The 21,849-nt window shown below is 36.5% G+C and overlaps 1 protein-coding gene across 3 annotated transcripts; it reads left to right on the top strand.

The window, feature by feature from the left end:
• Positions 1-84: 84 nt before the first annotated feature.
• Positions 85-21,275, top strand: Cd302 (CD302 molecule). Of its 3 annotated transcripts, XM_004629892.2 has the most exons (6): positions 93-325; positions 9,079-9,189; positions 13,945-14,061; positions 15,596-15,766; positions 17,484-17,510; positions 20,695-21,275. In XM_004629892.2, the coding sequence occupies exons 1-6, from the start codon at positions 259-261 to the stop codon at positions 20,895-20,897; spliced, it is 696 nt and encodes a 231-aa protein (XP_004629949.1). In that variant the 5' UTR covers positions 93-258; the 3' UTR covers positions 20,898-21,275. The 3 variants fall into 3 exon arrangements, with proteins under 3 accessions (XP_023569579.1, XP_023569578.1, XP_004629949.1); XM_023713811.1 differs by lacking the exon at positions 13,945-14,061 and having other exon boundaries at positions 85-325; XM_023713810.1 differs by lacking the exon at positions 17,484-17,510 and having other exon boundaries at positions 91-325.
• Positions 21,276-21,849: the final 574 nt, after the last annotated feature.

Below are 21,849 nucleotides of genomic sequence, written 5' to 3' on the forward strand. Positions count from 1 at the left end.
CGAAAGTCAGGCTACTTCAGTTCAAATAAAAAGTTAAACAAACAAAAAAAAGACCAGAGGCAGCGCACGCCGCCCCTTGTGCATTGTCTGGACCCTCGGCGCGCACTTCCCGCTTCGCCCCGCCCGGCTAGGGGTGGGAAGGTCTGGCCGAGCGCCGAGCTCGGAGCTCCGAGCTCCACACCCAAAAGCACCGCCCCGGCCGCCCCGAAGTCGCCCGCTGCCCGCAACTCCGGGCTCCTGGCGCCCGCGGCTGCCGTCATGCCCCGGGCAGTGCTGTCCACCCTCCTGCTGCCGCTTCTGGGCCTCACCGCTGCCACTGTCTCAGGTAAGCCCCTTGTCGCGCCCGCCCCTCACCCTGGAAGCCAGGATCCTGGGCTACTTCCTCTATCCCTGCCCAGCACCGACTCCAGACCCTTGCACCCGGGTGGCCCAGAGGGTCTGCACCCGGGCCGGGCATTTTGCCCTTCCACATTGGTCCACCCATTGCTCCCCAGTCTGACCGTCCTGCATCGGCCTCTGTTCAGTGGGATCAGAGAGGGCACCCTTGGGGTAGGGACAAGAGACCCTCTCCACCTCTATCTCCATATCCTCAGGGGCTGACTGGCCAGAGAACAGAGGAATTGGGGTCCCTGGGCGGATGTACTTTGAGAGGCACAGGGGGCAGCTGAGAATTTCCCCACGGTACACATCCAGGGTGGGCGGTGCAGGGAGGGGGCGGAGAGGTGCAAGAAAGAAGCCGGCCCCTCTTTTGCAAGCTCTGCTGTTTGTCCAGTTGGTTGTTGTTCAAGCTGTTGAATCAGGAAGTTCAGCCAAATAACCCTTGGATTGAAAAACAATGCGAACAGGCGAAGCTTGGATTCCGGTTAATTGTGTGATTTAAAAAATCTTTGGTCTGCTCTTATGCAAGTAACATTTAAAAATTACACAGGGATGAGTCCTAAGAAAGACAATTCTACTGAACACGTGTTTTTTTCTTGAAACAGCTTTTCCACACAGGCATCTCAAAAACATGTTGATGGGGATATTCTGGGGAAGACCCCCATCGAACACTATTCTTAAACAATTCCAGGAATTAAAGAACAAAATAATCAGAACTGAATGAGTATTTGTGTGGGCTTAAATAAAAGGTTTATGCATGACCCCTTTCCCCAACGGTTTCACAGCTTTTTTAAAAAAATAATAATAAATGTCTATTTGAAGCTGCTGACAGTCAAGAATATGTTAAAGCCCTCTGTGTTGGAAGTTGTAGTCCGGTAAGCAGCTCAGTGCTTGCTTTCAAACTGAGAGCTCCTTCCCTGAAAATTTTATGGGCTGGCTTTTATAACCTTCCTTTGCCGCTGGACAGGGAGAAGCAAAATGTTATTTGCACACCGTTTAGAGTGCATGTTAATACAGGCTGGACCAGAAAAAAAAAACCATATATATATATATATATACACGCTTGGAAAAATTTAAAAGAAAATCAGTTTCTAAATTTTGTATCTTTTTTTCAGAGAAACTGGATGGGCATTAGACAAAGGGAGGAATTATATTTGGCTTGGAAATAAGTCAAGAAAAAACTTTGTTAAGATTTTCATGGAACTAGCTGAATAGAAAGATTGTAAAAGAAAGTGCCTTATAGTATTGCAGGAAGTATAATATTGAAAGGGAAATCATTGTTATTGTTCTCTATTATTTAGGAGTTTGTTAGTGAAAGTAATCTTAACTTTAAAAATCACAATGGACAAAACAGTCTAAATTTCAAAACAGTTAAATTTCTGAGTAAGGTTCATAGTTTTCTCTTTAATAAGACATAATACCCAACACCTATAACTTAATGGAAGAAGGGTTTCAATATAAGCCAATATGCTCACATTTCAGGATTTTCAGTCCACTGCATGGTAGAAGGGCATGGCAGAGGAAAAACTGCTGATCATGGTGACCAGGAAACAGGAGAAAGGAAGGAGATGCTGTCTATTTTTCCGGGTCCTGCCCCAGGAAACTGCCTCCCTGGTCCACTAGGTCCACCTCCTAACAGCAAGTTACAATGCCCCAACAGTCCAGTTGTCCTATAAAAACCCTGCCAATGAACCACTGAGGCTCTTGTGGGACATCTAACTATATATAATAGATTCTGTGACAGCCTTTTAAAAATTATGCATTCATACATTTTGCACATAGTAGATGATCAACATGTTCACTGTTTAGTGCCCTCTATAAGAGGCATGGGATGAGGGGATATAAAGATGTTTAGAGTTACATCCTCATGCGGTGGTAATAATGTGGTTGAGTATGTTTCTAAATTTGAATTGATATAACCTTTAATCCTTACTTGAGGTACCCCTACCTTTTCCCCCTAACATCATCTTACTGTTATGGCTTATGTTTAGGTTCACAGGTAGTTTGGGGGAGGTGGCCAGATTAAAAGTATGGGATGACTAGATTAATCTGTTGATTGGTTGAGTATAGTTCTGGGTGTAGATAATGGGAAGGCCCACCCTGAGTTTGAGTGGCATCAAGCAATAGGCATGTAGCCTGAATGGAATAAAAACAGAAAGGGTGTACCACTGCTTGCTCCTTCCTGCCTGACACACCATGAATGATTTCTCCTCTGCTATACTGCCTTGCCTTGGAACTAGCTGACTATAGACTGAAACCTCTATAAGCCATGAGCTAAAATAAATCTTTCCTCCTTTAATCTGTTGGTGTCAGGTTTGTCTGAACAAGAAAGTAACAAAGACACTTACCCTAATATTATCTCTTACTGACCTGGGAACTCTCAACACCTTTGATTCTTCTGCACAGAACACTTCCTACTGGTCCATTCAGATCTAGGTTTATATGCCACCTCTTCAGGCCTTCCTCAAACACCCTGCTTTCTCTCTCACATGTTTTACCTCCTCTCAAGCACTTCTGAGAGCTTAATTGTCTTCTTTCTTGATGCTTTTCTCACTGATGGAAGCTGCATCACAGCAGGAATTTTGCTGTCTTGTACATTTTGTGTCTCTAGTTTAACTTATATTAAAAGGATGAAAAATTGGGACAATGATTTAAAAAATAATTTGCAATTTTTCAAATTGTTATTCTTTGCTATGAACTCATTCATAATTCAAAGCATTCAATTTTCTTGGTTTACCAAAATGCTACCTTTTCTGAGTCTTATGGAATGGATGGTTCAGTTTGATCAGGGGAAATTAGTTCATACTAAATATTAGAATTTTAAAAATCTTGAAACATTTTTCTTGTAAGTTACCAGGAGGTATTATTTGAGGGCATCTTTCATTTAAATATTTGCTTATGGAATCTGAAGACTGAAAATCAGTGTTGCAACAAGGTCATTTTACAGTTTTCCATTGTATATTGGTTTTTCAGGTTCTCTTAGATTTTGAGGGCAGACCTGGAGAAAGAATATATGAGAGTGGTCCAGTGATGTCCAGTGATAAAGCTGCAGGTGAATGCTAGCACACAGCTTCTATGAATAATATTCAGTATCATGACAGCTCCTCTAAGGAGGGAAGAGGGGGAATGAGGTGGAGGTGGACCTCTTGGAAGATAGGTTGGGAAGGGCAATGTAGAGAAGGGCAGGATGTCAGAGTAGCTCCACTGCTTTGAGGTCTTGCAGACCAGAGCACAACCAATGAAGCTCTGCATAAGAGACTTAGAATAGCCAGCTCCTTCCTCCATTTGTAATAAGCACAATAAATATCGCTTCTCTCTCTTTGTTGCCAACACAGCCCTTGTGGAAGGTAAATGACTGCAAATCCTATCATAATGGAAGAAGAGCAAGGACCTTTTTAGTGATAAGGAAGAGAAAAAGGAAATCTTTGGGGTTTTTTTGTGTGACTATACAACAAGCATGTCCCAAGGATCACTTCCTTTTATTCCGTGGCTGATTAATTTTTTTTAAAGCAAACTTATAAAGAAACAGAGAGTTTTATTAGATTTGACTGGTAATGCAAAATGTCCTGTGGATATATTTTCTTCCTTTAGAATATGGTAATTTGGAGCAGATGATCTAACTTTTGGAGTTAAGTACAGCTTTTAAATTTTTCATCAAGCTCCTAAATTTTTGAGCATATTAAATTAATAGTTATAAAATTATAAAATCCCTAAAGAGTCATTTAGGCTTATTAATAACAGCCTATCTTTCAGGACTGCTGTGAAGAAATGAATGTAGAGAGCTTTGTGGGCAGGTTTTTAATTATAATAGGATTACAGAAAATATACTTTAAAGGTATCTTAGCATGAAGATGACTTGAGTTAGCCTTCCTCATGATTATCTAGCCTCCTTTAAACAGTTTTCTTCAAGTATACATGTATTTTGTGTGTGTGTGTGTGTGTGTGTGTAACAGGCATGCACACAAATACTGGCTATGTTCTGCTCCACAGTGTATCTCAAGCAGTGCTTATTCCTGAAGTATACTGTTTGCAGAGGTTCAGTGTTAACTGAAGGTATGGCTAATGCTGAAATGAGCTGAGGGAGAAGCAGTTGAAAGTTTTGGGATATGAATCAGTAATGTTTTCTATTTTTCTGCATACCATCTTTTCTCCATTTGCCACATGATTTAATTCAACAATGATCTTTGAGTAATCATTGCATCATAGTCTTCCCAACTCAGTGGCCTTATGTCTGCTCTTCCGTCTGTCTGACCTCAATATCCACATGACCTTTTCTTTCAACTTCTCCAGATCTTTGTCATCTAGACCTTGTTCTAAAATTGCAACCCTTACCTCTACCCACCCACCCCAATCAGGATCTTGCTTCTGTTTTTCCCCCTCTTCAGTACTTATGGTATTTGTGGTCCCCAGCCTCCAAAACAGCCCCTGAAGATTCTTGTGCTTGGTAGTCATGCTCTTGGGTAGGCTTCTCTCATGGAACAGGGCTGACTTATATAACTGTAATAGTTAATTTTTAGGTGTCAGTTTGACTGGGCTATAGGAGGCTTAGCTGGCTGGTAATGTTGCCTCTGAAAAACATTAGCACTGGAATCAGTAAAACTGTTTCTGTCCATGGGCAGGCATCCGTCATCCAATCTGTTGAGAATCCAGATGGAATACAATAGTTGAGGAAAGTCAAACTCCCTCTCTGCTGGAGCTGACATCCATCTCCTGTATTCCTGGTTGTCAGATTCTCAGACTTAGATGAGGACTTATGCTATCACCCCATCCTGATTTCCATTCTCAGATCTTTAAACTAAGACTAAATTATACCACTGACTGGTTCTCCAGCTTGCAGATGGCAGAACATATATTTATTTGCTGTTTGCACTTCTTTATCTGAGAAACATCTGTTCATTTCTGATGCCCAATTTGGATAGGGCCTTGAATTGAGGGGGGGAATTTTCTAAGTTTTGTTTAATAACTTAATTTTAAAGAGTAACAAAAGAAGGAAAAACAACGAAAAGCAACAGTAACATACAATACATATGCTACAAGTTTTCAAAACAAGAATAGTGAATTAAAAATTATATATATATTGGCAGAACTGGGGATTGAACTCAAGCCCTTGCACTTGCCGGGGAAGTGCTTATTCCACTGAGCCATCTCCCCAGCCCTTTGTATTATATATTTTTACTGTCAAATCTGTTGCTCAGATTAATAGATATAGTTATGTAAGCAGATTAATAGATATAGTTATGTAAGATTGGTCTAAGTTCTTTATATATCCTAAAGATTAGTCCTTTGAGGGATAGCTTCTAAAATTTTTTCCCATTCTGTGGGTTGTCTCTTCACTTTTGGTAGTTTCCTTAGCTGCAAAAGCTTTTTAATTGAATGTGATCTCAGCTGTTCATACTTTGTAGCATTTCCTATTCAGTTGGGGGTTTGTTTATAAAGTCTTTGGCTACATCCGTCTTTAAAGAGTTTTACTTATTCTAGCTTCCAGCATATTGTTTCTGTCTTTAGATTTTTGATCCATTTCAATTTTAGTTTAGTGCATGGTGAGATATATGGGTCTAGGTTCAATTTTTGGTATGTAGTGAACCATTTTTTTTTGCACCATTTATTAAAGACAGCCCAGACAATTTAGCAAGATCCTGTCTTAAAATAAATACATGCACAGGGCAAAGGTCCTGGGCTCAATCCCCAATAAAGAAAGAAAATTAATGTTTATTAATAGCCACACACACAAAGAGTACAATGTGTACAATTTTATTACTATAAGGCCCCAAACAGGCAAAACTAACCTAACGTGCATGTTAGAAGTTAGGACAGTGATTACCTTTGAAAGGGAGTACTGAACAAAAGAGATTAATGTACTGTTTCTTCATTTTGCTGATGATACTGTGGGTGTTTTAAGCAAGTTCACTAAATTATATATTTATGGCTTGTACATTGTATGTTGTATTTCAATAAAAAGTATACTTTTATAAAATATTATAGTAAAGGTGTTAGAATGGGCAGTAAGGCCAATTCAGTTATATTTTAGCACTGAAGAAATTTAGCATGCTTTAAGAAGGAAACAATAAAGTCTTTGAAAATAATGAAAAGAGGATACATTAAACTTTATAAGTGTAAAAAAGGATTCATTTTATGTCTCCCCTATAGTTCAAGAGCTATCTGAGGTGTAGGGATCCAAAAATTAATAAAGCTCAGTTGGTCCCTGTGCAGGGGAGAAGTACCAAGAGTGAATATGGTTGATAAAAGGTAACTATTTTGAGCATTATCCTTGTATAACACATTGTACTATGCAACTTTGCAGCATCTAAATGTTCAAAACAATCCAGTGAGGTAGATATTTTTATTTTCCTGTAAAAACATAAGACATAAAGAAAGCTGCCCAAAGTCTCACTAGGAGATAAAACTCCCAATCTGTCCTGACTTCCAAGACTTGTTCTGGTATTTTATACTGCCAATGGATGGTGGCTTACAAGAGAAAAAATTTTGTGGTGAAATTGCAAGTTAAAGTTGCAATTTGAAATAAATTTGAGTGGTGCTATCTTAGAGAAGATAGACTAGACAGATGGTTTAAATCTCAAAAGATGAGTACCAAACAGTTTGATATCCTGGAAGTGGACTTCATGAAATTTACAGTCTTCCTTTTGAGTGAAGTTCAGACTTCCAAAGATGGCAGCAGAAGTGCTGAGTACTGTTTTTCAGGAAGGGGATCAAAGTGTGTAGTGACGCTGTTGTATATTAAGAAGGCCTGAAAACAAGACACTTAGTTGAGTTTGCACTGGTTATGTTCACTGAGATGGAAGTTGACAGAAATAAATTTCAATCTCAGTAAGTCATTAAATTCAGATCACTCATGTATAAGCTGGTACATGCATCATTCAGTATATCTTGAATAATTTATCTACTAAATATGGTAGCACGAGGCAGGGAAAACTTGTATTTGCATGTTGGGATAATTTTAAGTATGTGGTTCACAGCTTATTGGTCCAGTTGATACATAAGTGATTTGATTTAACAATAACTTATCAAGGTAGAAGTTTCTCTCAATCATCTGAGTAGAAGTTTCTCTCAATCACTGAGTGACAGTGCTATCTAGATATATTAGTCTCATTCTGTTATTTCTAAGGTGTTTCCTTTGGCCACATGAATGTAGGTGGGTAATTCAGAATAGCCAGTGGGAAAGTCTAGTATGAGCACCACACTCCTACCTTTGAGACAAAATCACTATGTGGAACATTTCACTTCTGCTTACTCATCCTTATCAAGAAGGTATCAGAAGAGTGAGAAAGTTCTCTTGGTGACCATGTACTCTGTGTTCTAAGAAGCTAAGGTAAAGTACTGGGAACATGAATAGTCTGCCTTGTTCTGAGCTCAACAAAATCAAGACTGTTGATTTAATTTAGATAAATGTGGCTGACTGCTAAATTCTGGTCTTTGTGGTAGGGCTTGCTCCTATTCCTATTAAAATTGTAATGAATACAGCATTTAAAAGGGACTGGGAGTGGTGGTAGAGTGCTTGCCTAGTGTGTGTGAAGCTTTGCTTGATTTCTAGCACTAAAAAAATATAAGAAATAAAACTGTACATAAAATCTTAAGTGATTTAAAAATAAACCTAAGAAAATATGCAAGTTTAATGCTTTGTGTTCTTTTATTTGCTAGAATTAAATAAAACCCATTCTCTTCATTTTGGCAAGTGAAATCAGCTCATACTTTTTCTTGCAAGGCTAATTCATGACATTTTAGAGCCTAGGTTTAAGGATGTACTCTTTGTAGGCAAGCGCAGGGACTGGGGTTTGGTTCGATCTGTGGCACCACCTGCCAAACTGGCCCCATCCTGGGCATGCTGAGCTAGCCACTGGGTCCGGGCATGGTAGCATATGTCTGTAATTCCAGTGCTGGGAGGCTAAAAACAGGACGACCACAAGTCTGAGCTGCCAAATACCTATTTTTTAGGGTACCTGTACCAAATACCTATTTTTTAAAAAAAAGGATGTACACTTCAATAATGAACAAAGAGATGGTGGTGCCCTTCTCTACCTTACAACAACAGTAGAAAAGATACGGCTGTTTCATAGAACTTATTCAAAGAATGTTTTGATGAGGTATTAAGAATATTGATGAGGGGCCAGAGAGATGGCTCAGTAGGATAGTGCTTCCCTGGCAAACACAAAGGCCCGAGTTCCATCCCCGGTTCCGAAAAACAAAAACAACAACAAAAAAAAGAATATTGATGAGTATCACTCTTATCCTGTGCAATATTAAAATCTGTCTGCATATTCATAATGTAGCCACTTATTCTCTATTCTTAGAGGTGTCACTGGAATAAGAGTTTTACAAAGCTCTTAAGATGTTTGAAAATATTAAATTCTGCAAAGATAACATTCAAAGAGAAGTCTAATTCTGACGGATTGTCTTCTTTGATAGTTTGTTAATAATGCTTTAATAATGTAATAATTCATGTTTGAATTGCAAAATAATCTCAAGACTTGTAACTTTGCTCTGTCAAGTTAGAAGAGAATCATTGGTACATTTCTCTTTTCTCACATATAAAATGGGAAATTTCTATTACAGTGGTTGCTTTCTTATTTTAACGGAGATTTAGCAAGGTAAATTACATATATATGTAAATTTGATAGCTAGTTTCATCTTTAGGAATTCATGGGCATATTCTCAGTTTAACAGTGTTTTTCTTTTGCCACCCAGACTGTCCTTCATCTACCTGGATTCAGTTCCAAGGCAGCTGTTACATTTTTCTTCAAGAAGCCATTAAAGTAGAAGGCATAGAGGATGTCAGAAGTCAGTGTACTGGTCATGGTAAGGAGCTCTCCTCCTCATATTAGTATTTATTAAAAATGGATATCTTATTCACTTTTTTTCTGTATTATTTTTAGGGAAGGGTCTACAGGGTGTTCAGGGTCTCACTACTAGATCAGACTCCTAGTGATTCTCCTGTTTACAGCCTCCCAAGAGCTGGGATTACGGGCTCGTGCCACTACACTCAATCTCTATCACTCAGTGCTCATGGGGGGTGGGGCCAGCACTGCAGGCCCAGGGATCGAACCCCCAGCCCCTGAGCCTGCTTGTAGGCGCTTTAATCTGCTGAGCTATTTGGCCGACCCTGTCTTATCCTTTTTTTTTCCTGGAACTGGGGATTGAACTCAGGCCCTTGTGCTTGCCAGGCAAGTGCTTATTCTACTAAGCCATCTCCCCAGCCCCCAAGAATGGCTCTTATCTTATCCATTTTTAACTAGGTCCTTCAAATTAATGTACAATGTTTACTCTGCCTCACCACCACAGTTGCTGGGCAATAATACTCAAGGGTGACAGAACCTTAGCAACAACATTGCCTGTGCCAGGCACTGTGTTTAAGCACTCTACATGTTACCTGTAAAGCAGCTTACTCTTTAATCAAGAAGAAATTAATTCACTTATCTGTCCAAGGTCACACAGGTAATGACAGGCAGAGCCAGGATTCTGAGTCTCACCAGCTTGCTCACTTTTCCTTGAATCTAGAGTGATCTTTGTGACTTGCTTTGACCAATTAAGTGCAGCCCATCTGACATCTTTGAATATCTGAGGCCAAGACTTTAAGAGGTTAAGCAGATTCTTCAGGAAGCCAAGAGAATAAAGTGATTCAAAAGATGTCAGTTGTGTCAGATGCTCTTAACACATAGAACTGATCACTGGATACAGTACTGTGACTGTCACTCATGATTTGATCATAGAAATCTCTGTAGAGTGTTTGGTACAAAATCTAGACTAAAGTTAAGAAAAAAATATGAAGAAAGAAATTGGGGAAAAACGAGTACAAATAACTTTATCTTTTGCAGAGAATCCAAGAGCCACAGAACAGTAACAAAAGGGGGATAATGGCATATGGAAATAGCAATTATTTTTTAAACGGGCATAAACAGTACTTTCTAAATCCTGGAATATTCTTAGATTTAACTCAACAATTTAAATTTATTTATTTGGTACAGGGTCTCACTATGCAGCTCGGACTCAGTGAACCTCCTGTCTCAGCCTCCCCAGCACTGGGAATGTAGGTGTGCCCCACCATGCCTGCATTTGGGGCTGGCACAGTGCACCCAGGGTTCCAGGACTGGCAAGACACACAGTACTGGGGATCAAACTCAAGTCCTTGTGCTTGCTAGGCAGGCACTTAGACCGCTAAGCTATCTCCCCAGCCCTAACACAAGAATTTAAGAGAGTATAAACTCATTGTATAAACAGGATTCTTAACACAACTTACTGCTTGGCACATAGTGTCTTTGCAAATTACTTTTTGATTTTGGTTTGTTGAAACAGGGTCTCCCTACATAGCTCAGGCTGGCCTTGTACTTGCAATCCTTCTATGTCAGCCTCCCAAATCTTGGGATTATAGGTATGCACCACACAACCCTATCTTCCTTGTATTTCAGTTTAGTAATTTATAACATGCTATGATTATCAATTTATACAAGCAAAATACATACAGATTTCTTAAGACCTAGGATAAACTCTTCAACACTGTTATTCTGCCTAGAAAGTGCTGTTTTACACATGCAGGACACGAAAGAAAGATTATATAAGCCCACAAAGTGTGACTGTGATAATGAAGAAAAAGATAAGAAAGCATTTGCTGGAGCATATACTTTATGTTCTCTGGAAATAGTTTTATAGTATTTTAAATTTATAAATATATTTATAATACTCTAAATTTTAAAAATTTACTTATTTTTAAAATAGGGTTTCACTGTGTGACTTACGCTGGCCTTGAAGTCCTGAGCTCAAGTGACCCTATCTCAGCCTCCTGAGTATCTGATACTAGAGACATGCATCATCATGCCCAGCAAAATGTCATTGAAATTTTAAAAAATGCTTTTTGAGTCAATCTTTGCCTGCATTGCCCTGGCTATTCTCAAACTTGAGTTTTTCTGCCTCAGCTTCCCCAGCAGCTGAGACTGCAGGATCATACCTCCACATCTGGTACATTTTTTTTCTGCAAGTGCTGAGGACTGAACAAGGACTTCACATATGCAAAGCACATATTCCACTATTTAGCTACATAGCCAGGCCTATTTTTTAAAAGGTGTGCTTATATTTGGCTCTTTGGCCTAAAGTACATTGCTTTGGTTTAGACTTTATTTGTGACATTTTTCATCTCAAACTAAAACTACATAGTAAGTTCACATCTTTTTTCAACTGAAATATCTAAGCTGGTGACATGAGAGTCCTCAGTTCTTTAAGGGTACTTTTTGAGAGACTTGAAGGAGAAATTTTAAACTACATATACAAATTTGTTCATTAAATTTGTTTTGTGTCTAAAACCAATGATTTTTTTCTTCAGCTATGCAGCTGAAGTTCAGTATCCAGCATGAAAAAAATTTATTGTCTTATTTTATTTTCTGTTGAACCTAGGGATCACTGAGTTACATTCCCAGCCCTTTTTATTTATTTTCTTGGCAGAACTAGGGATTGAGTTTCAGCCTTTGCACTTGCCAGGGAAGTGCTTATTCTACTGAGCCATCTCCTGGGTCCCCCTTTTTATTTTTAGACTTTGAGCATGTCTCACTAAATTACCCAGATTGTTCTCAAATTTGAAATCCTACGTTGTTTTCTCAAGTGGCTGGGAATTACAAGTGGGCTTTATAGCCAACAGGCTTGGGATCTAATTTGAGTTTTTATAGTTCCTCAAACTTTTTTGTTTTTTAAATGCATTTAGTACAGGGTCTCACTACGTAGATCAGACCCATAGTGATCCTCCTGTTGTTAGCCTCCCAAGTGCTGGGATTATAAGCACGTGCCACCACACCCAGTCTCAATCGCTGTCTCATCATGGTACACTGGAGATTGAACCCCAGTCCCCAAGCCTGCCTAAGCAGGCACTTTAGCCCGCTGATCTATTTTGCCAGCCCTCCTCACACATTTTTAAATAATCCTTGCATTTATTTGGTTATCCTATATAGTTACTACCCCTCTGGAAACATCCATTTCATAGATTAATCAGAAAACTAGCTAAATTTAATCAATTATTTAGGGCTAGGGTAGTGCTTTGTTTCAGACAGCAGGTTAACATGTATTGTGTTTGCTGTGTATGAAGAATAAAAATGATAGGAATATTACCATATTTAAATTTGAAAGAAATCTTTAAAGTCATACAAAAACATATCTTAAACCAATCACTGGGATATAGAAAATAAACTTAGTTTCTGGGCTGCAGAAAGCTGAATTTATACAACTACCAGTCCACTTTGTGCCAACTTAAGTGTGCTTACGTTCTTTCCTTTTGCACATAGTATTCATTGTAAGAAACTAAAACATACTTTGCAACGTTTATATTTTCATTCTTTTCTTTTTGTAATATAAGCTAAAACATTAGCCATAGGGAGAATTAAAGACCCAAATTACATCTCAATAGGTAGCACCACTGGTAAGTGCTTTGTTACAAAAATTGAGCATATCCATTCTTTGGGGACTTTGGCTGTCACTTAAGAAAACGAAAATGTGTCATATTTCCTGGCATAATAATTTAAGTCTATACAGCATTTAATTAGATTACAATGTTAAAAATCATTAAAGTTCCATTGGCTGCCACAAGGTCAGAGAAAAGGATAAAAAGCTCATTTCTAGATTATCAAGCCTAAACTATTAACATAAATATTTCTCTTGAGGATTTTTCTAAAGTGGTATTTTAGTCACATTTCATTGGTAATTACTAGGCTACAACAGATTACAAGTCTACGTGACATTTAGCAAACAGGAGGTCATAGCAGCTGGAGTTGATTTTTAAAGTCATCAGATTTTTTTAAAATGACAAACTCAATAGAACTTCATTGAATTCAAGTACTATTTTATTTAAAATTACTTCCTCATGACGGAATATATGATCATTATAAAAAATCTTTTTTAAAATATGGAACTTTTTTAAAAATTGAAATATTGTGCACCCTAAGGTAACCACTGCTAACATTTTGGTAACTATGCTTTTAGACTCATACTGACTTCCAATACTTCAGTGTCATAAACAACAAATGACAATTATGCCTACTTATAACTTGTTAACATATATTAAATTCATATATTGCTGAACAAGTGATTGATTTTATCTTAATATACACTACTAAGTATTGTTGCAACAAAGACGTACTTAAGGGCTTTTGATTCATCTTGCCAAATTCTCTCTAAAACAGTTACACTAATTTCTACTAAGTAGCTGCTTACTAGTTCCTAGTAGTCTACAAAACTGTTCTACAAATCTGAAAGTCTTTTTATCTTTTTGGTAGTCAGACTGAGTTGTCATACACTTCTTATATTTTTGTGAGTAAACTTGTCTTAATAGTGTAAGATCATTTTTACCTATTAAGTTTTTTTAAATAACAGAATTATACTTGTCCAGTTTCTGATATCCTTCTTTAACAATATGGTATATTTTGATTTTTAGCCCTATTTTTTCTTTACTTCTGTAAATTTACTTATTTTCCAAAAGACCTATATTTAAAAGATGTAAAAATACAATGTAAAACATTGATAATTTTTATATACCGTGTGATTTTCACTGAACATGCTCCCTCCCCCCAAATAATTCAGGAGCTGACATGATAAGCATACATAATGAAGAGGAAAATGATTTTATACTGGATACTTTGAAAAAGCAATGGAAAGGCCCAGATGATATCCTGCTAGGCATGTTTTATGACACAGATGGTAAGTGGTATTTACCTTGTGAGACTTGTGATTCTTTATTTTCCCTGTAGCCTCTAGGTACTGCATTTTCAGTGAGCATCTGTAATGTATCATAGCATTGCCCAGAGGAGATCAATGTTTCACAAATGAGACATGCCCTTGATCCTCTTGTTTGGATTAAAATGTGTTCCTAAGTACTTTTGTAAAATGGCATGGTCATAAAAGTTAATATTACTGACAGTAGTTATAGGATTATTTTTACTTTAAGGTTACATAATATATATTTTTCACTACAGAAACACTGAAATAAACATTTTCAAATGACATGAAATTATTAAGGCTAGTATAAAGATATTAACTTAAAATTTTTGCCCATGACAGCATATTTTTCTCCACAAAAATGATGTTTTAGAATTAATACCTCTTGGACTAATCTTTTCAACAGTTTCACTACATCCCTCCTAATTTTAATGCTACAAAGAAAAAAAAATGTAACAGTATTCACCTCAGTAACTTTCCACACCTGTAATAATTATCATTAACTTTTTAAAATAAATCAATCCTTTTGCTGGACAGGCATACCTCTCATTGCATATTTTTCAAATCTACTAGTGCATGAAGATTGTATCTTGTTTATGGATACATTTAATCTCTTATCATCTTTCAAAACATTTAACAGTATACAAAATGTAAAATGTTACATATTACAAAAATCGTAAGAAAATAGGATGTATGAAAATATTTTTCTTTAGCATTTTTCCTCATTGTTGAGAGGCAGCCTAGTTTATCTTCAATTTGTAACTGTTAGGTGGGTAGAAATATGCCCTGCCAATTACTTTATCTCAGAGAAACTTAAAATATAGTAAGTATAAAAGGTGAGAGCCATGCAGAGGTATGATTTCACTTCTCCAACCACAGTAAGAATAGAGCTGGTACCAACAAGGTCAGGTACAGTGAGCAGCCTTAACGGATGAAACAGGAAATAAAGTGGGCACAGGACACATCTGAAGGCACTACCACGTTGTAAGGCCCCATGGCTCCACATAGACATCTGTGCTACAATGCAGCATCCCTTGAGGCCATATTGAACTTTCTGATCCAATGTGCTGTGAAGTATTGTTGTAGAAATCAAGTTCTAGATTTTGCCTCCTGCCTGGGTGTGCAGCTTATTCATGTAACAGATCACAGTATTTGGATGGCTGCAGTTGGACAGTGAACATGATAAAATCCTTCATCCACATCATAATGTGCTCACATGACCAGTGCTTGTCACAGTACTGGGTACTCTTCACAGAAAATGAGAAAGCCAACAGAGGCACTAAAAACTTGAAGAGAACATCCTTGATTCTGTGGTTGAAATCTCTCACCTTTTAAAATTGTCACAACATTGAAGGATTTTTTTTGGCTCAGGCTGCCGTAAGTGCAGGTCTGGTGCAGTGTATGGAGCTGGGGATCAAAATGCAGTTCCCTGCACCTGAGTTGCCCAAGCAAGCACTTTAAACAACTGAGCTAACCTGCAAGCCCCTGTCATAACATTGAAAATATCCCTTGACAGATGCAAGTTTCAAGTGGTTTGATAATTCAAATATGACATTTGATAACTGGGCAGACCAAGATGAGGATGATCTAGTGGACACCTGTGGTTTTCTGCACACCAAGACAGGTGAATGGAAAAAGGGAAATTGTGAAATTTCTTCTGTGGAAGGAACACTTTGTAAAGCAGCCAGTAAGTATGGACTGAATGTTCTTTTCCATTCTGGGAGGGAAATGGAAACAATTCAAACATTTTTCTGTAAAGATTAGTTTGCCTTGTTAAAAAGAGAAAGACTTCAGAATATAGTAGAGTATTTTGTTCCCAAATCTGTTGTAAATCAATGTGTAATTCTTTTACATTTCAGAGGTTGGGCTAGATCACTTGAATTAGGTATAACTTAATTATCAAGATAACAAAATTTCTTCTCTTTTTCAAAAGAACTGTAACCTGTTGCATGTGATTTGGGAAATAGTGAGAGCAGTTATGTATAATTTCAGAATTTCAGTATTAATTTACAAGGACTTTGATTCTTTGTAAGAGTATCTTTCGTTGAGACAAAAAAAAATTATACGGCAGTAAAAATGTTATCATACTTTATAATATATTGAGACACATTTTTCTCTTGATCCATCTGAATGTATTTTAATGAATAAAATTCTATATATATAGACATATATATGTATTATTTTGTGGTTTAGTACTCATCTTTAATTTTTCAGTCTTCAAAAGATACCATGCCACTTCTGACATAGTATAAGCAGGAGATACATTTTTCTTCTCAGTCTCTGTACTCTTATTGTTATGCATTTTACGTCTACTTATTTTACAAAACTTGAAGTTCGGTATTGACACTGTTGCTTAGATAAGTCAGTTGTCTGTTCTCTCTCTCTCTCTCTCTCTCTCTCTCTCTATATATATATATATATATATATTTTTTTTTTTTTTTTTTTTTTTTTTAAATTTTGCTATACCAGGAATTGAACCCAGTGTTTCCTGCATACTTGGGAAGTACCATACCCTGAACTTCATTCTGAGCCTTTAAAAACTTTTTTAAGATAGTGTCTTAAAGTTATCCACGCTGACCTCAAACTTTCAGTCCGGTGTCAGTGTCCCAAGTAGCTAGGATTAAGGCATATACCATGTCTGGCTTCCACAATACTTTTCTATTATCTGTTAAGCATTGCGTAAAGTTTGTTCTTCTAAATTCTGAACAGTATATCTACTTAATAAAAAAGCAATTTCAAATATAAATATGAATCTGGGACTCATAACACATAACACAAACCACTATTTTTATACTTTTAATCCTTAACAGGATTAAGGATTAATTAAACAATCCTTGTTTAGATTGTTTAAATCTAAACAATATATTTATTTGGATCTGATTTTTTTCATAACATCTAAAATTACATATTTTATACTTTCTACTACAGGGTTCCTAACTGTACATTTTACAGTTATGTAAACACGTCATATTTTTATAGTAGTAGCAAACCAAATTCAAATATCTGACTTTAAAAAAAAATTAGTTTGGGGGAAGGAATATAGCTCAGTGACACAGGGCCTGACTGGCAAATGAAAGGTCCTGAGTTTGATTACCGGTGCAAAAAAAAAAAGTTCACGAACAATTAGCAAATTCACACTAATGAGACAAAGTCAGTTATTTTACTACATTTTCGACATCAGGCTGTCCAACAGAATCTTTATTTTCCTCGTCCCATTATGTTTTTCTTGAGTTTCTTTTTGTTACCAAAAAAGTCTAATACATTTTGCTATGCCTCTGTGTACTTTCAAAACTAAAGTTGGTAGGTATAAGAATATTAAGCCAATGAAGTGTACATCTCTAATAACTGCATTCTATGTCTTATAATAACTATATTTAAAATTTTAATTTTCTTTTGTATTTTAGTCCCATATGACAAGAAATATTTATCAGGTAAGTAACACTGCACTTTTGTTTTTGCCCACATATGAACACTTTTTTTTTTCTTCTTTTGTCTACATGTGAATATTATTAAAATCCTGGCATGCTAATAAAATTCTAATCTAAACCCCTTTTTAAAGTTATGTAAGATTGAACTTTTGCAAGAATGCAATATATTTAGTAGGATTTGGCATTTTCAATATAACCACAAGTTATGCATGAAATGGTTATTTTTTACACCAAATTGTGTTTCCTTACTGAACTCCATTATTTGTGGGCATAGCCCTGCATGTTTTGGACTTTCACCTTATAATTCCACCTTATAATTCCAAGTACAATTCATAAAGCCTAAGGTTTTATTAAACACATTTTTAAAAACAGGTAATGGATGATTCAAAACGAGAACTATGCACTGTCATTATCTCTGCATTAAGCGTCATCTCACCCTCTCAACAGCCTTTTCCCTTATTGGGTACCACTTAGTCTCTTCAACCTCCTAATGTTTCTTTTGTTGATGCTGAGATACATGACTTTATTTTGTTCCTTTAATTTACTAATATAGTTTAGCACCCTCTCTGTAACATATCTTATATAGATCTGTATTTTTTTATAACTCCATGCTTACTCACTAAATGGAGATTATAGGAATGTTTTAACACATACCCACATCCTGTTTCAAACTTCCATTTATTTCCAAACACTTGCTATTATAAACAGTACTGTAATGCATCACTGTGCACAAATACAGGTAAACAGCTTGATTGAAAATGACAGCCTTTATTAATATTTATCTGGTCTACCATTGTACTATTTTGCATTTTCATTAACACATTAGAAACTACTGTATAATTTTTAAAAGTGGTTCAGCCATATTAATATTCCTACTGGCAAGTTTCATTTGCTTCACACTTCACATTAATCCCACAGTGATATTCTCAAATTTACTTTTTGCTACTCTTTATTGTATTTTCATTTCTTTGGTGATGCAAGCACATTTTGATACCTTTTTTTGTGAAATGCTTGTTTTGCTGAGTTTTCCTTTTAAATAGTTCTCCTTTAAAAGAATTTAAAACAGGCTTTTAAAAAAATAAAATTTTGGATGAGTCCTTTGTATCCAAAACCTAATTATTACATAAATATTTTTTCTACTTGGAGCTTGACATGATAAAACTGTGACAGAGAAGGAAAAAACTAAGTGTGTGTGTATACATACATATTATATATATATATATATATATATATATATATATATATATATGAGCTACTCTCATTCTATTAGTAGAAAACATGTAGCATTTTAAGAAGAGCCACATAAGATCCATTAACTAGCTACTGATAAAAAAATACCAACAGTAAGGATGAGAACTCTGTACACTGTACAGAGATATAAACATGTTTGTAGTAGCATTATTTCCAACAGCCCAAAAATGGAAGCAACCCAAGCATCCAACAGACGAATGCTATAGAAACGATGGAATATTACTTGGCCTAAAAAGGGAAAGAAATTTTGACCTAACATGGAGGATGTCAGTGTGATAAAAGCCAATCATAAATAGACAAATATGTAATTACACTTCTGTGATTTTACTTAAAAATGGATAATCACATATAGATAAGAACTACAAACCTTTTAAAGCTTTTGTAACAAACATGATCACTGGTAGGCACTGACTACACATATAATTAGCTAGGTTTACATACGAGACTTGAATAATTGAGGTCAACCATGCAAAGTGTAAGATTATTTAAAAAAATTATGCAATATGAAAAAAAAGAGGGGGCCAGACAAATAGCTCAATGGATTGAAGTGCCTGCAAGCCTGCACAGGGGCTGTGGGTTTGATCCCCAGGCCTGTGGTGCCAGCCCTGCCCTGAAGCATGCTGAGAAGGTGATTGACTGGGCATGGTGGTGCGCACCTGTAATCCCAGCTCTTGGAAAGCTGTAAAAGGTGGATCACTATGAGTCAGACCCACTAGTGAGACCTTCAACACTCTGTAGCCCCTTCCATAAAAAAAAAAAAAAAAAAAAAAAAAAAAAAAAGTGTCAACAAAGTGGAAAAAAGGTCCAAGGTTGTATAACTAGTAGTCTAGATACCTCAGGTTGAATTGAGGTGTCCAGGTATTTATGCTTTTATATAGATAGATAGATAGATAGATAGATAGATAGATAGATAGATAGATATAGATCACTGGTGATCTTTGCCACAGCAGTCAGAAGAAAAGTTGCAAGGATGGTTAGTTTGAGAAAGAACAGTAAAGTGAAGGTTGTGTTTCAAGTAAATTTCCTCAACTTTCTTTTATTAGGCTATGGATGATTTCTCCAGTTCCTGACTACATTTTAAAATGAGGATGAATTGTAGGATAGTAGCAATTATGTGCTCAGTGAAGGAAGCAACAGATTTTCCCCTTTCATTTATTTATTTATTTATTTAAATTTTATTTGTGTGGCCAGCTCAGCCCACCAGGGGGCGGGGCTGGCTGGCACGTGGTGCTGGGGGTTTGAACCGTGGTCCCTGTGCTTTGCTAAGCTTGTTCTAAGTAGGTACTTTAGACCACTGAGCCATCTCACCAGCCCTCCCCTTTCATTTATGAGGCAGATCTAATGCTGAATTATCCTATTATATACATATATTGTATATCATTATACTGAAATAAGTTGTACTGGGATGTGCTTTGTCCAACATTTTAGTAATATGTAGCTAGCCAATAAAAAGCCTTGGTACAACTTGGCCACAGATCACTTAAAGAATGTATAAATAAGCATATATAGGATAAGGGGTCTTTTAATTCTTTATTAAAACTGATGAGTTTACAAATCATTTTAAATTATGCTTTTTCAGACTAAATTTACTTGTTTATTAACTCTGTGGTCATGCAATGAATAAAGTAGATACTGATTATATATTATGACACATTCTTATTAGGTTGAAATAACAAGTGTCCACATGGGTAAAGTCTGGGCTCTATAATGAAATAATGCAGTTTTACTGGAATGCAAAATGCAACATACTACAGTTCTTGCCACTCGTGATACTAACAATAATCTTGAGCGTAGTAAACGTTTACTTCTGTTCTTTTGAACTGTGAGAAACTCTCAAATTGAGATATATGAAACTATGCTTGTGCTTGCCAAAATGCAGTACTTGTAACTTCTACAGCTTTGTTTCCCATATATTCATTCTCTTTTGTGTTTTCAGATAATCACATTTTAGTAACAACTTTGGTGGCTGCTAGCACAGTAATTTTTATGGTTTTGGGCGCGATCATTTGGTTCTTCTACAAAAGACATACGGATTCTGGTTTCACTACAGTTTTTTCAACTACATCCCAATCACCTTTTAACGATGACTGTGTTTTGGTAGCTGGAGAAGAAAGCGAATATGCTGTTCAGTTTGACTGAAGTTTTGGTACTCTCAGGCCAAGACAGCAATTGTCTTGACACTTGATATTGAAACATGATATTAAAACTTGATATTGAATATATTAACTTTTATGGTACTCCCTACAGATGGCAAAACCTTCATGAAGTCATTGACAAAGGTCATTCTTTTGGTTGTTAACATGTTCCTACCAGCTTAAACCTCTGATGGTTCAAGCCATCTAATGAGATACACAAATATGGCTCCATCATGAATATGCTAAAACAGATTTTGGAAAAGGAACAATCTTGTATTCAACTTAAGGGTTTCAACGACCGAATCAAATACAGAAACTTTAACTCAAAGGAAAGCCGCTGAAAGAAGCTGATAAAAATAAAAATCAGGCCTACTTGTCTTAACCTGTTCTACTTTGCTTTCCATCTATTTGAATCAGTTTAGTTTACAACTTACCTTGTTCTTTCATTGATGATTGTAATATGGTAAGTCTGTCTTATTTTATTTTTAATCTTTTATTTATATGGTACAGGGTATTGCTACACAACTCAGACTCATAGTGATCCTGACTCAGTCCTCCTCAGCACTGGGATTACAGGCATGTGCCACCATGCCTGCTTTTGGTGGCCAGCACAGAATATGGTACTGGGGATCGAACCCAGAACCCAAGTCCCTGCATTTGCCAGGCAGGCACTTAGACCACCAGGCTATCTCCTGGACCCTAAGTCTGTCTTATTTTTAAATTAATTCTATACATTTTAATATCCTGATATTGGGTACTTTGGCTGATAAGACCTCTACTATTTGTACTTCCATTTATAAGTTAGATGAAAATCATATAGATTTTAACACTATACTCTGCATCATTTTATAGTTCCATTATTTTTAAGACACATTAAACAAAATTTAGCACTGATCAAAAATGACTAAAATGTAAAAAAAAAAAAAATTCTCTGAAACAAAAGATTAAAGATATGT

Source organism: Octodon degus, unplaced genomic scaffold (assembly GCF_000260255.1).
Source record: "Octodon degus isolate 3935 unplaced genomic scaffold, OctDeg1.0 scaffold00032, whole genome shotgun sequence".
Taxonomy (NCBI): Eukaryota; Metazoa; Chordata; class Mammalia; order Rodentia; family Octodontidae; genus Octodon; species Octodon degus.

What these genes read in the sequence shown, in the direction of transcription:
- Cd302 (XM_004629892.2), top strand. Translation starts at nt 259, where the DNA reads ATGCCCCGGGCAGTGCTGTCCACCCTCCTGCTGCCGCTTCTGGGCCTC. An exon ending in CATGTTTTATGACACAGATG is followed by an intron (nt 14,062 to 15,595) that starts GTAAGTGGTATT and finishes ATCCCTTGACAG; the next exon opens with ATGCAAGTTTCAAGTGGTTT. An exon ending in AACACTTTGTAAAGCAGCCA is followed by an intron (nt 15,767 to 17,483) that starts GTAAGTATGGAC and finishes TTTGTATTTTAG; the next exon opens with TCCCATATGACAAGAAATAT.